Source organism: Hakea prostrata, chromosome 8, assembly GCF_041222555.1.
Source record: "Hakea prostrata isolate BN-2017 chromosome 8, UWA_Hpros_2, whole genome shotgun sequence".
In the NCBI taxonomy this organism is placed as follows: domain Eukaryota; kingdom Viridiplantae; phylum Streptophyta; class Magnoliopsida; order Proteales; family Proteaceae; genus Hakea; species Hakea prostrata.
In genome coordinates, this window is record NC_142607.1 from 50,824,602 (window position 1) to 50,843,381 (window position 18,780).

Sequence of the window (18,780 nt, forward strand, 5' to 3'; positions counted from 1 at the left end):
AAAGTTAGTCATTTTTAATAGATTAGTCACAAATATTGTTTGAAAAAGGCCAATAGTTTCTAAACTTGCTACCTTTACATTGATGGTTCAAAATCTTGTTATAAATCTTGAAGACAAATTCTGTTGGGTTTAAGCACAAGGTTGTTTAAAGTATTACAACTCTGAATATCTAGATTGGAATACTCAGACCATTGCTTCTAGCTAATATTTATAAACCACCACTAGGTTCTAGGCTAATTGGATTTTCTCATAAAGGCCCATTACACTATTGGATTGTAACTGATCCAAAAGCTTATATTAGAATATATGTTGGGTATAACTTCAAATATCTCAACCATAATTGAGTATGACTCAGATATCTCAACAGTATTTGCTCCACAGTTCTCATTTCTTCCATTCCTATCAAGCCTTGGCAGTTCATGTGGAAAGGCTGTTTTCCAACCTCGTACACATGTTCGCCAAAACACCCATCTATGTTTAAGATAGTCACATCGTTAATAAAGTAGGCACAAATATAGTTCGAAAAAGACCAATAGTTTCTTAGCTTGTCTCCTTTACATTAGTGGTTCAAATCTTGTTATAAATCCTTTAGGTCCTACATTAACTCACCTCATGCCAATTCATCATAAAAAAAACCAAGATAAAATTTCATAACAACAGCAATGGCCTAACCCTAAAGTTGATTGAGCCATAAAACAAATCCAAAAAGAATATTGAGGAAAGAAAGAATCCCATGATGTACCTAGTTTTATTTGTAAGGAGAGAGAACCCATATATCATAATCTATCTGTGTAATTAATTGTCCATGTAAACCTCAGCGTGGTTTTATTTGATGCATAAATATATAAATCTTGCTATTTTGTTTTGAAGTTCAAATTTATTTATTTATTATTATTATTACTATTTATTTATTATTATTTTTTTTTGGGTAAGATTGAAGTTTAGATTTTGCAGCTTATCTTGTGGAATTTAATTTTTGTTTACTACAAATTCTGGACAATTTTCACTATTTTAAACCCCTAAGATTTAGGAATGTGTGACTTACAAAGGTTTGATTCAAGGCAAATATAATTTCTATAGAACCTATAATTTGAAAATTGTATACATTTATCTATTGATGAACATCTAAGGGGGAGTGTTATAAATAATATTTATTTATGGACGTTCATTACCCGTCAAAAAGATCATACCGAAAGATGTAACTTCCAAAGGAAGATCGACCTCAACCATCTCAGCTTGAAATCTTAGCGATCTGCATTCCCATATTAACCAAAGATCTTAGCAATCCATCATTCTATATCAAGATTATCTTATTGTGTGTGTGAATCATATATTGTATTTCTTTGTAGATTCTGATATTTCCATATTAGAGAATATGTTAATTCTATTACAAATATGTAATGAATAACTCAATAGAAGAGTTGAACTCATTATGTCCTAATTTTTTTCTTTGTATTTAATATGTTTTCTCTATTTTATAACATATATTTTTCAACAATTTGTTCTAATAACAACAAGGCAATTGTGCATAGTTGTGGCCGAGACTCATTCATGGTTGATTTTTGAATTCTTTTAACAAAATGAGCCATAGTTATGACTATGAGCCATTGTCAAGGAAAAAAAAAAAAAAGAAGATCACAATAATGATATAATACTAGTTTTATCTCTCTCATAAAATTTTACATTGCAACAAACATTACCTTAGAGAGGACTGAGGATTTGATTATAAAAACCAAGACAAGCCTTAAGTTGGATTTTGCAACAGTTACTTTATGATGATAAGGCGTACCTACAAATTATAGCTTTCAAGAGAAGAGTGATAAACTTGGACTCTAGGACTCCTTTAAGGCTTATTTGACTACATGAATCCAGGGATTTGGAATGAAATGAGATTTCAAATCGATGGATTCATGGTTCAAAAAATTAACTGTTTGGTTAGCCTCAAATCTATCAAAGCTCGTAGAATTTTGTTGGATTACTCTGAGTGAATTTGCAAATTTCATCCATTTTATACTTAGGGTGGAATTCATGGATTTACACTTAATATCTAATAATAGTTTAATTCACGTTTGTTTTTAGGTGAAAATATGAAATCCCTGAATTTCATGAATTCAAGAATATTTTACAACCAAACATGTATAAATCTCCCAATTCAAGCCCTAGTATTCAAATAACCAAACAGGCCCTTTAGAAAATTCATTCATATGTCAAAATCATACATCCTTTCATAAAAACATCATCTTTATCAGGCCAATGGCACATATCCATTAATCCTCCCTTCCCCCCATAAATGCCAATTCACAACTAAAATGATGGAAATTTAATGCAATCACCAACTTAGTCATGCAAATGAAGAAACTCTTCTTTGCTAAAAGGACCACCACATATACCAATGGTGATAAAAAGCAAGCTTGTGATTTTCAGGTACATATATACATGCTTCTTAAATTGCGTGTTCCAATTTTCAACCCTCACTGATGGGACCATTCTTCTCAATTATGTTCGGTAGTTGGGAAAACCTTCAACCTCCCTCATGATTCTTGGCTTTTGAGTTAGCGCGGAGATTTGAGTTATTTGCAGGGTTATTGTAGAACTCATGTTAAAGCTTAGTGAAACTTTCTTATTGATTTCTTGCTGCGAACCAATTTAAACTAGCATACTCTTTTGTGATGGCTAGGTTTGGCTTCTGGGAGCTCATACTTCTTTTTACTTCTTATATTGTATGACAACAGTGCCTACATACACAAAGGCATCTCTTTGGAGATCAAGGACAAACCCTAACATATAGTATTAATTGAGCAAGTGGTACTTCACCATTCATGTGAACTATTAATGAAGGATTTCCAGCTCTTCTGGAATTATTTTTGCTTCCCTACCATAAGTCAGGGAGTAAATTATTTAAGTTATGATTCACTCAGAGCGTACAAGGCAACTTATCAACCCACCCAGAATTCATATTAGCCATCTTTTCCAGATTTTTCTTTAAGTTTACTCTGGTTGTTTCAACTGCCCCATTAATTTGTGGTCTATACCATAGTACTTATGTCTATAAATATCGAATTAGTCACACGTAACATCTCGATCTACTTGTCACTAACTTAAATGCAGTGAGTTTGATGTATAATTGTGCAACTACCCATTTGGTAAAGTAGTGTTAATTAGAAAGAACAACAGAAAATCGAAACAAATTGAAAATAAAAAGAAGAAAAACTTTACCCAAGATAGAAGAAGAAAATAATGAACATCTCTCAAATAATCATCAGAACAGAGTTAGAAAAATTCTCTTTTTTGGTAAGCAAGTTAGAAAAAATTCTCACCTAGAAACTTAAAGTGAAAAGTCGCAAGTCTTTCAATTTGACTTCATAGGAGACCGTAAGGTACATATGTAGATTTTAATCGAGTAAACGAGTCGATCCATCACAAATTTTCAAATCAGGTTATTTAGATTATACAAGAATTGGGTCATAAGATAACAACTGGAGTTGGAGGACTTTTTAATGTAATTTATCTACGTTGAAAAGTGAGACCTTGGTCAAACAAGATCCAAAGATCGGATAAAACCCTGGTTTTGATGGACATCTCCTTCATATCACATTCTGCATACCAACCTTTCCTTTTAGAACCCTAAAGGCTACATGTACGAGTAACCTTTCAAATGGAGCCACGTATCTTCATTAAGCTCTTCAACCACTTTCTCAGTGGCTTCGAAGTATAAACATAGAACTCCAACATTTTTTCCCATGAAACATCTTATCTGCAATCATGGGAACCCTTTACAAAGAACCTGCCTCGATCATTCAGGACCTGAAGGTCACTCTACAGCATTCTTCAACAATCTTCCCCTTAGAGAAAACTAAGAGAAGGTCTATGTTTCTGTCAAACATAGACCAAGTTCTTAATTTCCATGTAGAGACTGTTCACTTCTTTCCAGCCAACCCAAATTTCCCACCAGAAGCTGTTGCTGAGAAAATCAAAACTGCCCTTGGGAAAATTCTGGTGCCATATGATTTTTTGGCCGGAAGGTTGAAATTGGATTCCCAGAAGGGCCGGATGGAGATCGACTGCAATGCTGCTGGAGTTGAGTTTGCGGTGGCTGAGAGTGAAGTGTCACTGCAAGAGATTGGTGACTTGGTCTACCCCAACCCAGCTTTTATTCAGCTGATCATGGTGAATCCAGAAAACTTCGAGCCAGATAACCAGCCGCTTTGTTTTGCTCAGGTACACAAGGAGTAGACTTCAAATCGTACTATGTTAACAATAACATGTCCACACACACAAACACAGGTGAGCTGGGTGGAAAGAAAAGTTTTGCTGCTACTCTCAGGTTATAGGAACAATCCTCTTACTTGGGTTTGCAGCCAAAGAAATGTTTTTCTTTATTAATTTTCTTCTTTTTTCTCCATATATACCTTCTTAGATATCATAATTTCTAAAGTGTCCTTGAAGATTCTATTTCTTTTCCTTACAGTCCAGGTAGTTTTTTTTTGTCAAATAGTGATTCACATAAGCTCTCTAGAGAAATGCTAGAGGCAGAAAAACTATTGTTTACTGTCCAGGAAGCTGTAGCTAAGTTTTTGCAACCCACGTAATAACAGCAAAAGTTTCCCTGGGGTTGGAATAGGTGGAGTTAGGTTGCTTCTTCTGATGGATAAATAAAGAGTTTATGATCCAACTGGAGATTACCATTTTCTTGGATTTTGCACTGGTTTTCCGTGTTTAGAAAAAAAACACCACCATTTGTCTCACATATAAATTATGAATCTTCATTTATAATTTTTGACAAATTAGACTCTTTTTTGTTTATTTGATTTTGGGTCCAAACTTGTTCTGTTTTTTTATTTTATTGTATTATCCAGTTTAGCAAATTTTTCAAAAGAAAACACTTGAGATGTATCTTCTTCCTTTCTTTGTTATTTTATCTTCCTTTCAATTCAGCTCTTCAGGGCTTCAGCTTCCGAGTTTTGAGTTTTTTTTTTGGGGGTTAGGTAGGGAGGGGGGGGGGGGGATTTGCTGACTTTTACCATCTGCATTTATGGTTTAATAGGATTCACCTCAACTGTCTATTTTGTTTCAACTTTAGTGTCATCCATAAATGGTTCCACATGGTGAGGACCTTATGGTTCAAATCAAGATAATGCCAGTAGGGTGAAGTGCCAAAAGACTGAGTCCTACAAACAAGTACAACCATTAATCAGCAAATCATCAATGGAAAATTTGTAACCGTGCAATGAAAAAATTGATCCTTGCTGCCAGGGTTTATCTCAATGTAAGTGTAGATCATGCCTTACATGTTCACACTGAGGAGCTGAGCTGATCACAACCACTTTCCCCTATTTATGGAGTTGGGTCATGTTCAATGGTGATAAAGTAGCAAAAATAGGCAGAACTTAATGCTAGTGATGGGTGGGTGAGGTAGTTTGGGATGGTGAGGGAAGGACAAGCTTCACTTTGTACTTGAAAATTATTTGTAAAGGATTAGTATCCATGCACAAAATATATTTATGTAAATCCTTGCATGCATTTAGTGACTCTTTACATTAATTTGATTTTTTTTCCAATTTTTATTAGACAGTGAATGTGTACAACTAATGGGGTTATGGGTTTGTTTTGGTAGGTAACATCATTCAAATGTGGAGGTTTCAGCATGGGTTTGTCAACCAATCATGTAACATTCGATGGCATCAGCTTCAAACATTTCCTGGAAAATCTTGCTTCTCTTGCTGCTGACAAGCCTCTAGCTATTACACCTTGTAATGATCGTCAACTCCTAGAGGCTAGATCTCCTCCTTGTGTCATGTTTCCTCATCCTGAGCTAGTAGAGTTTAATATGCCACCATCAGGAGGCTCATCTCACCATCCAGCAGCACTATTTGAGGCTAAACCAGATGACCTTGATTTCAAGATTTTTAGGTTTAGTTCCAAAGACATTTTGGATCTAAAAGAGAAAGCAAAACTTGGGTTAAGCAACAATAGTGGTACCATCAACACTCGTTCCATAAGTAGCTTCAATGTTGTTACAGCCTATGTATGGCGTTGCAGGGCCCTTTCAGGAGACACAGAAGGACACCAAGAGGAAGCTTCAACTCTTCTTTATGCAGTAGATATTAGGTCAAGACTTTGTCCACCTCTCCCTCCATCTTATGTTGGAAATGGTGTCCTAGCTGCATATGCTTGTGCCACTATTGGTGAAATTGAAGCTGCTTCATTTTCCCACTTAGTGGAAATAGTATCAGAGGGAGCCACAAGAATGACTGATCAGTATATAAGGTCTGCTATTGATTGTGGGGCAACAAGTAAGAGATTTCCTCATGGTGATCTCCTTATATCATCATGGTGGAAATTAGGGTTTTCTAATGTGAAGTACCCTTGGGGGAAACCAAAGTACAGTTGTCCAGTGGTTTATCATAGGAAGAACAATAACATTATATTGTTCTTCCCAGACATTGAAGAGGCTGGCAGTGATAATGGGGTTAACGTTCTAGTGGCTCTTCCATGCAAGGAAATGGAGAAGTTCCAAACCCTCTTCAATAACCCCCTCCATAACATATATTTATATATGTCTCTCTCTTGAGTTATTTTTATGAGATGGTTTCTATGGAGCAAAAGTACGTACACAACAAGGCTTCAAAGGGTCAAGTTGGCTTAGATTGTGTATCATTTTATTGTTTTCACTTATCCCAGTAAAGGTGATAATTGATGTAAGCAATATTGGAAAAAATGTGTGTGTGTAGTGAATGTACTGCATATGGAGATTTTAAGCAGTAAAATCTATATTTATTTTTGCAATTGTTACATTTGTCTCAAAAGTTTTGAACTTATTTCAAATATTTACTTATTTTGATATTTTTAGTGTTGATTCGAATTCAGATATATTTTGGAGTTGCATGATAGTAGCATCAAGGTGGCAAGACAAAATGAACTTGCTTGAAATATATTTCAGCGATTTTAATATTCATGATAGATCTCCACTTAAAAAAATCATCGTCATACTTGAAATTACAACATTTCACTAGAAAATCGCCGGTATCTTACAAACAACAACCTTTATTTGCCTTCTTTCCGTGATTGCTTAAGGGACAACGACCTACTCACCTACCCATTACCCGGAATGTTCATTTGCCGTTCACAGTTTGATCCGTGAAAGTCCGTTTGCCGGTTAGTAAAGTTAGATGACTTGATCTCCAACGATGACCCCATTTATAAACACCTTAAATGCCATGTTGTATGTCTTTATGAATTCGAAGGTAGATAAGAAATCAGACAGTAGACCAACTGCCGCCATATCTTCCACAGGTGTTGCTTGGATCAGTGGATGGATCATGATCAGAAAACTTACCCCCTTTGTAGAACCCCTTTCATACCTAATGAGTTGTAGGACGCGTTCAACGAGCGGCTTGGGCCCACCTTCACGTAAATTCCAGATTTCTTCTGACAACTTCTCTGGTATCTGTTTCAAGGATTGAGATGGCTGCAGAAGAATCTTTGGCTTCTGTAGCCTCAACTAGCGACTGTTGTTGCTGAGAGATAAGACGATGACAAATCGGAAATCCAAAGTTTTCTTAATCTCAGGGCTATTAGGTTACTAGCTGCAAGGCTGCAAGTGTGCTACGGCAAACTAGGCGAAACGAACGAAAGATCGTTCCTTGGGTAGCATAAAGAGTGGCAAGACAAAATGAACTTGCTTGAAAATATATTTTATATGTTTTAATATTCATGATAGATCTCCATTATTTGTAGGTATCTTACATCATGATAGTTTTATTTGCCTTCTTTCCGTATTTATTTTAATAATAACTTATGTTGCATTTTTTGTCATATTTTTTAGTTACATAATTCTTCTCATAATTAAGTTTCTTCTTTTTTTTTTTTTTCCCTTTAATTTAGATTTATTTATAGAGGAATTGACTTAAGGTGGGTCTCTTGGTAGCAAATTTATAATGCAATCTTGATAATTGAACCTTCATGGACTGATGAGCTTTATTTGATTATAGACCCACAGGCCCCAGGAAGCCTTAAATTTTGAAAAGGATGTGCCTTCAATCTTGATCTCTCTAGAACGAAATTTTCTTCTCATCATTGATCACCCACCTAATTGCACACCCTTGGGTCCCTAAGTTAGATAGAGGTTCAAATTGCCTGCAGCTTGTTACACCTAATTTGGGTGACCCCATGAACCAAGGTGAACCGTTTGGTACTATTGATTTTATTACTGGACCAATTAAGAAGACACGGATGAACCACTGGGTTCATCCTGGAAAGCCACATTTCGAGGAGATCAACTCAACTTGAAGTGCCATGTAAGTATTGGCGCTTAGAGCAATAAAAGTATGCGAGACGACAGTGGGAATGTCAGTTCTCGGAGAAGGGTTGGACGAGTCATGCACATTTCTCAAATCTCTAGAACTTAATGTCAGTTGCCAAAACATCAATATGCATTAATTGCAATGTCGAATCAACGGATATTTAGGATAATATATCATGCCAGCTATGTTATCTTAATGGCTTCTTGAGGAGGATTTAGAACCTTGGCTTCTCCAGCAAGCCAAGTGCTATATACACTCAATCTTGACTCTTCATGGAGCATATGCTAATCTAAGGGAGCAGGGGATTCTTCTCCATGAAAGCATGATGACTTATAAGTATAAAGGTAACAAATGGAAGATAGAAAGGAGAGATGAGAAAAACAACAACATTTATTTTCCTGCAATAACTTTTAACATTAAATGTTCTTTGAGTTCTAAAACCCCTCACTACGAGGTTTTATGTTATCCTGAATCTAACTTAATCATTTGAGGTGGCTTCCCATCCTCAGAGGCAGCCCACTCTCATAGTTCATTCCTTGTGCATCCAATAGATTTAAAACCAATTCAGTCCATCTTTGGACCAGTTCAGGACCTGTGCAGATTCGAGAGCAACACAACCAAAAACCATTTTTCAACCAAACAAGGATAGTGTGCCAAGGGTCTTTATTAAAATTTTCAAATTTGAATCCAAACCATGGTTTAATTTTACACCCTTGTGGTTGCAAATGATGTGGATCTTAACTTGTAATATCATTTCAAGTCCCATCCATATTGTTATCCATGCGTGCTGGGGTTGAGAGAGAGAATCACAATATTTTAGTATTTTACGTGGTTCGGTTGAAGCAAGCGACCTACGTCCACAAAGATAATATTATGATCTTCCTAAGTTATTGTCATTGTGATACATCTCATATATATTAATTAGAGTCCTTGTTCATCACAAGTCTAGGACTCTTGCACCCTAATAGAGTTCTATTTACACAAGTAAGGTTAGGTGGAGTACATAAGGTGGCAACTAGGGTTTTACATTGATACTGATCCTTAAGTATGTGAGATAAGCTAGAACTATAGGCAACCTTGGTCATGTGTCTTTGTGTATTGCCATAAGTACCCTTGACAACTAGAGATGAGATGGTGGCTAGGAAAACCCTGGGTTTGGCCAGTATCCTTAACAAACACCCTCAAACTCAATGGCTGACATGAGACCTTAAGGTTGGATAGTGAAGTTTTGAACCGTTGATGGGAGATAGGCTTAGTGAAAATATAAGTGAGTTGGTCTTTAGTAGATAAGTACGGAACTTGAAGATCACCCTTTACAACTTTATCCCGAGCAAATGAAAAATCTCAACTTGATTCGTATGGGCATGAAAGACTAGATTGGCGGTGAGATAGGTGGCACCAACATTATCACATCATGGAGTTGGAACTTGAGGTGAAGTAAATGTATAGTTCCTTAAGTAGAGATTGGAGCCATGTGAGTTCGGTTGTTGCATTGGCCAAAACTCGATATTTAGACTCAATACTAGATCAAGCAACGGTGGCTTGTTAGCTGGAGCCCAGAAGATAAGATTGCAAACAAAAAATGTAGCATATCCACAAATAGACTTCCAATCATCAAAGCAACCAACCTAGTCAACATCCGAAAAGGTCGATAAAGTCATTGGAGAATGATGGTTAATAAAAATGTCATGAGAAGAGGGTCTTTTAAATAATTTAAAATTCATTTCACATTGGACCAAAGATAAGAGTAGGAGCATGCATAAACTCACAAACCTTATGGACAAAATATTGAATATCCGGTATGGTCATGGTTTCATACTGAAGAGCCTTAACAATGCTATGACAAAGAGTAGGATCAGGCATTAGTTCTACATTAAATTTGCTTAATAGGGCACAAAATTTTGGATCCATGCTTCCAAAATGAGATGAAGGTGACTGAGAGGACTGAGACAAATGAATGGAATTAAAGCATCCACGAAAAGGTTTGCCCTATTGATTGAAATGCCCCCTTTAATTAGAGCTACTTTGGAGGCCGAATTCCACCAATATGAGTGATGGCCAGATTGGCCATGGGCTCGGATGCATTAATATTAGAGAATTCATCATTCAAATGGATCTCTTGAGTCAACAACATATTTTGTAATTCACCGTCAGTTAATAGAAGAACTGCGAGTTGTAATGGCAATCACAAATGGATTGTCAACTCCCAAACCAATTAAGACATGAAGACATAATTCTTCATCATTGATAGGCTTTCCCGCATCTCCAAGTTGGTCAAAAATAGCAATTTGAAGAAGGTAATCATGGATGTTGTTATTATCTCTTTTAATATTATGAATTTGAAGGCTATTTCAAGCAGTAGACCCGGGTTTGACTCCCAACAAATGCATTTGGCTTTAAAGTTTAACCGTGAGGGGTTGCTTGGTTGGTAAAAGACCAACACCTCCAAGTCCGAGATCAAGAGTTTGAATCACCTCGGGACCAAGGGCAAATGCTCGCCCGCCTTATATTTAAATTATATGTAGCGACTACCCCTTGTGGATGTAATCAAGTGACGCATAATGTAGCCTAGGGGAACCTCAATTTCAAAACATTAATAAATAATAATAATAATAATAAATCAAGGGATAATTAATGTTGCCCCGCCCCTTGTATTATAGCTTAATTACTATGTTATCCCTTATACTTTTTGAATTTATTAATCCAACCTTAGACTTTTCCTGTAATTTATGATTACTATGTCTCCTTGCCATTAAGTTTCGTAGTTAAGTGATGATGTGGCATCTTTGATTTATCTAAAAATTTAAAATAACTGCTAACATTTTTACTTACTTACACTTTATATTAAATTATATAACTACTCTTAGTAATTAGGAAAATTAACCATAATTAAACGATGAAAATTAACCATAATTAAACGATTTTATTCTCTAATCAAAATAAAGAGAGCAAAGAAAAGAAGAAGAAAAAAATCTTGTTTTCAAGATATAAGAAAATAATAAAAAAAAGTTGATAATACCTTATATTTACCTTTATTTATTTACTTACCAATTTGACGTTATCACATTTTAGAAAGTTCCTACTTCTAATCGGTTTTTGTTTATTTACTTTTTAATTTGACATTATCAATTTTAAGAAATTCTTATTATTGATATTATTATTATTTTTGGAGAATCCCAAATGATAAGAATACAAGTGTAAATGAGGATTATATTGGTTTTTGTTTTTTTTTAATTCTAAAAGGAAAAAGTAGATATTAAACATCAAACCATAACAATCTCTTAACATTGTTAAAACCAAGGGGGACAACAGTAATTCTATATAAAAAAAAAAGGTCTTTTAGAATTAAGCAATAGTATAGGGGACAATAGTAATTATCCCAAAAAATCAATGCATTAAATCCCAAGGAATAACTTAATTGGTAATAAACCAACACCTCCATGTAGGAGGTCGGTCAACATTCAAATCGTCCTCGGGTCAAAGGGTGAAACCCCTATTATATTATATTATGTAATACCCCCACCACAATATATAAAAACGCCTATTACCTTTAGTAACATACATGCATGTTGTTTGCAATAGCATCCCTCAATGACCATAATCTCCTCAATGTAATAAATGTTTTTCCTTTTAAGCATTTATGATGCTTATTAATTATTGATTATTAATCTAATGACCATTAATTAACAAGCAATTACTCCTCAGACTATTAATTATCATTAATTAGTTGCAATTATTACTCGTTGGATTCGAATTCCCATTTACCCAAAGTAAAAAGTTAATCTTCATGCCCCCTCCCTTCATTCTTATCCTCTGTGCCTAAGGACCCCAATCCTTATAACTGGTTTAAAAATAATTAAAAGAAGAAAAAAAAATCTATAACATTAAGTCGATTCAAATGCAAACCACTTAATTTTATCATTTATTTTTATTTTTTTCCGTGCGAATGAACTTTCTTCATATATTATAAGCCATAGTCACTATGACCAAGTAACATCATCAGTTTCCTAGTAGTTGGGCAAGATTTGTTCCTACACAAATTTGTTAGGACAATTATCAAATGGCAACATGGTTACAAATATAAATAGTTTTATCTCCCTAGGTCATAACGGCAACTCAATCTACACATATATAGATCATTTATGTTATGTTCGTTATTAACACTTTCAACATGTGCACTGACATACCAATTACGATCTCTTATTATCTAGGATATCGCTCATTTATTTTCATATATAAGATCATATACTTATGAATTGTTTTACCTATTTCAAGTTTGTATATAAGGTCAAAATTACTATTTGTGGGTAACAATCTTGACGAGAGCTTTGCACTCTTTGGATATCCCCTTTTGCTCCCCAATTTTAGCTTGTATCATATCCTTGTGTTAGCCTATGGATTAGGTTATTAGTCATAGAAATTTTTTTGAGGTAGGACCGCAACTAAGGGTATCAATGCAGGTTGGGCTCAATGGTTTGGTTCGGATTCAGGTTGGGTTGGGGTTTGGTCAGTGTTGATTCAGCTTTAAACCAGGGGTATGGCCTATCTAGGTTTGGTTTATTTATTTTATTATTGGGGGGTTTGGCTTTGGTCAGAGTGTGGTCTTTTATTTGGGTCAAATGGTGGTCCACCGGTTCAGTTGAACTTAGTCAAAACTCTAAATGAAACCAAAGCTGAACCAGTTGAGTTGTTGAATTAGGTTCTAATGGGATAGTTCGATTTGGTTTGGGTTGTTGACAACCATAACCGCCGGTCCGCCACCCTTCTTTCTCTCTCACTCCTATATGTAGCAGCTGTCTTGTACTTTCTGTCTGAAGAGTTATCATTTGCCTTTCTGCTTGTTTTCCTCTCTCTCTCTCTCTCTAGATCTCTCTGTCTCTCTGTGTATACCTGCAAAAGCATAGCTCGGCTCAATGGAAATGACAAATGAAGAGTGGGAAATGAGAACTGAAGAGTGGGAAATACAGTTCACTAATCAGTATTTGATTTTCACACCGGATGAAATAGTGGTGTTCGATCCAATTTCATCAACCCCACCTGATGAAATCCGTTTTTTCAATCCACCACCCTTACCTGCATATCCATGTCTTTACGTAGATGAAGAGGGGATTGTTTCTTTCAATCTTCCTCCTCTTCCACCACCACCACCACCATTACTATTACCAGCACCACCACCATTGCTGCTATTACCAGCACCACCACCATTGCTGCTATTACCAGCACCACCACCTATACTATTACTACCAGCACCACCACCTATACTACTACTACCAGCACCGCCTCCACCACAACGAAGAGGACGACTAAAGAGAGCAGAACGCGACGCATTACTGGTGTCTATCTCAGAAAGGCCGTCCTATTGGAGGGTGGATGACGTACGCCGTCAATCTGGTGCCCTTGGAGGCCGGTATTCAGATAAGGTAAAATCTTGCCGTTTCCCTTCTATAAATTAGCTAAGTAGGAGAGGCATTGCTTTCACATGCTGCATGTATAGTTTTCTTCAAACCGAAAGAAAAAGCTTGAATATTGTAGGTTTTTTTTTTTTTTTTTTTGGATGAATTTATGAGTGATCTAACTTCACACTGAGGAACGAAGAATTCAGCTTTTGGTTGACATTCTTATATCTTTTTCTGTGCATATGACAAGGTAATCCTTGCAAGTGCAATCAAAGTGAGAAATGTCTTCTTTTTTTTTTTTATGAAAAGAGAGAATAACTTAGTATTAACCTTTAAAAGTGCAGTTACAAGGCTTAGTTAAGTCCACAGTCTGCATTCTAGGGTTAAAGGAGGAAGCTAAAGCTAATTTAGTGAACCATTACATGAGTGTGATAATAAAACAGATTACTTTTTCTCATTGTAATTTCTATGCGGAAATTGGGGTTAATTTTAAAGGCCATGCATTTTACTTGGTTTAGACAAAAGATCCATGACCTGTGAGTTGTTGCTTTGTATTTCGTTTAGTTCCACTCTTCTAAGTTGTACTTTTCTTTACATTCCAAAAAAAACTATACTCTATCCCGTGCTTCTCGGTCGTTCATTAGTTACATGTTCTGAATTTTTTTTTTGGGGGGTTTTGGTTCTCTTCTGTTTATTGTATCTCATGTCTGCTAATTTTTTGAATGAATAATTTTGCAGTATTATTACAATTACATGGAGGATAAGAAATTTAGGTCTTTGAGGGAAGTTGAAAGATATTTTGAGACTGGAGAACTTCCTGGATATATTCCCAAAAAAAAGAGACCAAGACCAGAAGCCAACTAATGTGGTGAGTTTGATCATATTACTTTCATTTCTAGAACCTACTTGATTCATCTTGTCTTACAATGCTTGATGAGGTTCTTGTAACCCAACAATTTAATACTTAGTTCCTTTGTTTAACCTTGAACAGTATTGTTCTGGGTTGGTAGACCTCCTGGTTTATGTTCTAAAAGAGCAGCTTATAATTAAATCCTTGCAGTATGTTGATCTGTCCAAATGGAATCACAGACAGTTGATAATGCTGAATTCAACTTTTACTTCTTATGGGCCTTTGGAAAGATCAGCCTGATGAAAACAAAATCAACCTCACACAGTCTTGGTGATTATACTTGTGGTACTATTGGTGCTATTCTCAGAAATGATTCTGATCAGTCTGGTAGATACTCTTTCTTGGTTCATTGGCAGGTAATCAAGCTTAGGGCTGAAGGTTAATTGGTTGAAAGACATCTGGGTGACTTGCTTTGTGCTGAAAGGCTATGCATTGAAGGCAACTCCTTTTTATAGCTTTAGACATATAATAGTAGCTATCAGAAAACTCTTTGATCTGTTTTGAACTTTGAAATGAATGTTCTATTCTGCTCTTTAGATTGCATGAAATCTATTTTATGCCTGTAAGATCTTTTGGTTTTCTATATTTAATTAAGTTGGGTTGCACTCAATGTGAATGCTAATCAGGATTCAGTTGTAGTAACAACTAACAGATCTGGTATTAGGGCTTGGTTTGAAGTAGCTAGTGTTTTTGAAGAATCACAGATGGAAACAAATATTGTGCTGGAGAAATCATCATTGCCACAACAAATTAAATATACCACTGGTTTGAGCATATGACCTTTCATTCCAATACTTGCTAATTAAAGAACAACTATGATAAGAATGGGATTTGATTGAATCTTGGTATGTCCATGTGAAAATTTTCCGGGTGTTTCTGTTAAACTAAGTATGTTCATCTGACTTAGCTTGGGTCCATAGAGGTAAAGGTTCAAGCTGCAGTGATTGTAGCATCAGGTGAAGGAGAATTTTCTCAAACCACCAAGAGAAAGCATGGAGAACCTTGTGTCTTGCACATACAATGAGCACAAGTCCATGCAGAAGCTCCATTGTATATTCAAATTATATTTAAAATAAACTATTCAGAAGATGTAGTCAAGATGCGCATCAGCCGACCCAGAATCCTAGATGAACTTCAGATTTAAAAAGAAAATCCATGCAGAAATTCCTCGTAAGTGAACTCTCAATCACCTTGTTAAACTTTCTTCTAATAAGTGGATTACTCAAGTTCTGACCAATGGGGTTTGAGATATTTCTTTATTTCTGTCTAAACTGTTTTCTTACTTAGTTTGTGAGATTTTTAATCCTGTCAATAGGTTTCCTTGCACTCAACTTGAATGCTGATCACTGATCAGGATTCAGATTGTAACAATTAACAGATCTGGTATTAGGGTTTGGTTTGAAGTAGCTAGTGTTTTTGAAGAATGATGGAAACAAATATGAAGGTGCTGGAAAAATCATTATTGCCACAACAAATTAAATATATTACTGGTTTGAAATTATGACCTTTTATTCCACTGCTACTTGCTGAAGAAATTTATGATAAGAATCGGATTTGACTGAATCTTGGTATTCTGGGTTCGACATCAACTTAACAATTATTCCCATCAATTAATTGAATTGCATTACTTCTGATGTATTACCAACAAAATATATTACGGTTTGAAATTATGACCTTTCCTTCGGGGATCTGATCGTGAGAATCTGGTACGGGTTCGAGGCCATCAACTTAACAATTACAAACTAGTATTGCCTGCTTTCCTTCTCTGATCTGAGAAGTAAAATAAGGAGTTCCTTCAATGAAAACATTTCTAATGTGTTCTCATCGGACTAGCTTGGATCCTTAGAGGTAAAGTTTCAAGCTGCATGCAATGATTGTAGCATCAGGTGAAGGAGAATTTTCTTAGAGGAAGCATGGAGAACCATCTGTCTTGCATATACAACAAACATACACCCAGAAGTTTCCTTGTTTATTTAAATTGTATGTAACAATTTATTCTAGAGATGTAATTGAGGTACGCATAAGCTCACCGACGAAGTTTATAAATCCCAAAAAAATGAAAAAAATCCATGGAGAAATTCCCTTTTTGTAAACCATTTTCTGCAGTTTAGGGAAATCCATCAAGTGAGAGATTCTATAGGAAGCTAGATCTTAGGGTTCACAAACTAATCTTAAGCTTTTATTAAGATAATCTAATCAAAGTAGTATAACATAAAATTTATTTTTACGTTTTTTGCTGTCAAAACGGCTGCTAGCTGCACAATTATTGTGATCACACCACGTGTACAAAACTAGTTCAATTATTATAAATAAATTTTATATAGACATGCTGGAAATGGGAAAGATACGTAGTTTTGGTGTGACCTGTGAATTTCCAACATCCTTCCTAATTGCATTGATGATGACCTTGTTAAACCTAGTTCTATTAAGTGGGTTAATTAAGTTCAGGGATTTTTGTTCACACCTGTGCTGATATCGTTTGCACAAGCACAATATTATGACACCTGGCACATAGAAAAATAAACGGTTGGATGGACGGGTGGTTTGGTAATTAGAGTTATTAAGCCCAAAAGTTTCCTAGAAGTACAAAAACTAACCCCTGATTGAATCAAAATTTTCAAAAATAGGGCTGCTAAAGAACCCTAACCCTTGTCACTTGGTTTTCTCATTTTCGGTAAACAGGTTCACCCTCTTTGTACCTTGCTTCCTTCTCTATTAAATAACCCTTCATGAAAATCGAGGTTCCTTTCATTTTCTTCATCAACAAGAGGTGATAATCAATCTCCTCAAAGGGGAGAAAATAGAGAAGAAGAGACTACTCTTCATTTTTATTTAGGATTTTAAATAAATTAAAAATATTATTTAGGATTTTAAATAAATTTATTAAGTGAGGATAAAATTGTAAAAACAATTTGAAACTAACGGAAACCTGATAGTGGTAAATTTGAAGGGGGTGCTGGAGTTTCCAATTGAAACGAAAAAGGTTCATGTAAAGAAATTCTAAAAAATTAGAATGAAGAATCTCAATGAGCTTTGTGTGGACTCCTCCCCTTACTGTGTGATTCAAAACCGTCAATGAAACACATTATTTTCCCCGAAAGTGGATGTGTAAACCTGAGGTCGTGAACAAATATGAATGTGCTAGAAAAATCATCATTGCCACAACAAATTAAATATACCATTCGTTTGAAAATATGACCTTTTATTCCACTACTTGCTAAAGAAATTTATGATAAGAATCAGATTTGACTGAATCTTGGCATTCACATCAACTTTAACAATTACAAAGAAGTTAGGATTGCCTCTTTCCTTCTTTGAGAAGTAAAATATATGTGTAAAGGATAAATCTTTGAATTCAATTGAATTCTTCATAATAGGAGTTCCTTCAATGAGACCATTTCAAATGTGTTATCATCTGACTATCATGGATCCATAGAGGAAAAGTTTGAAGCAGCTTTGCAATGATTGTAAAGAATTTTCTTAAACCGCCAAGAGGAAACATGGAGAACCATGTGTCTTGCTCATATGACAAACAAGATAAACATGTATTAGGAAGTTCTGTCGGGTTTATTTAAATTATATATATAACAAGTTATTTTGAAAATGTAATTGAGGTACGCATAAGTTTACGAGGAAAGTTTAAATCCTCCCAAAAAATAAAAAATCCATGCAAAATTTCTATCTTGTAAATCATTTTCTGCAGTTTTAGGAAAACCCACCCATCAACAGAGAGATACTACCAGATAAGAAGCTAGATCTTAGGGTTCACAAACTAATCTTAAGCTTTTATTAAGATAATCTAGTTAGAGTAATAAAAGTTAAGATTTTTTAAATTTTTTTACTGTCAAAAACGGCTGCGGCTTAAATTAAGATTTTTATTATTTTTTATTTTTTTTGGGTCAAAAAGGCTGTCGGCCGCACAATTATTGTGATCACACCACGTGTATAAATTTATAAAATATTAAATCTTAAAAATTTTAATTACATCCATACCCAAAAATTGTAGAGATTTGGGTGGAAAAGATATTTATCATTCATATGATCATACGAACGTCATGCTGAGTTGTTTCACAATGGTTCGTTCGAAAGAACAGACTGTCACTTGCTTTGAATGGTCCACCACTGTGAATAGTCTCTTCAGAAACCAAATTTTCAACTACCATCTGTCTTC

At 35.2% G+C, this 18,780-nt stretch overlaps 1 protein-coding gene across 1 annotated transcript; it reads left to right on the forward strand.

The window, feature by feature from the left end:
- Positions 1-3,585: 3,585 nt before the first annotated feature.
- Positions 3,586-6,708, forward strand: GLC (HXXXD-type acyl-transferase family protein). The gene is made up of 2 exons (XM_089166872.1): positions 3,586-4,218; positions 5,615-6,708. Exons 1-2 carry the CDS (start codon positions 3,763-3,765, stop codon positions 6,569-6,571), a joined length of 1,413 nt encoding a protein of 470 aa, XP_089022998.1. The 5' UTR covers positions 3,586-3,762; the 3' UTR covers positions 6,572-6,708.
- Positions 6,709-18,780: the final 12,072 nt, after the last annotated feature.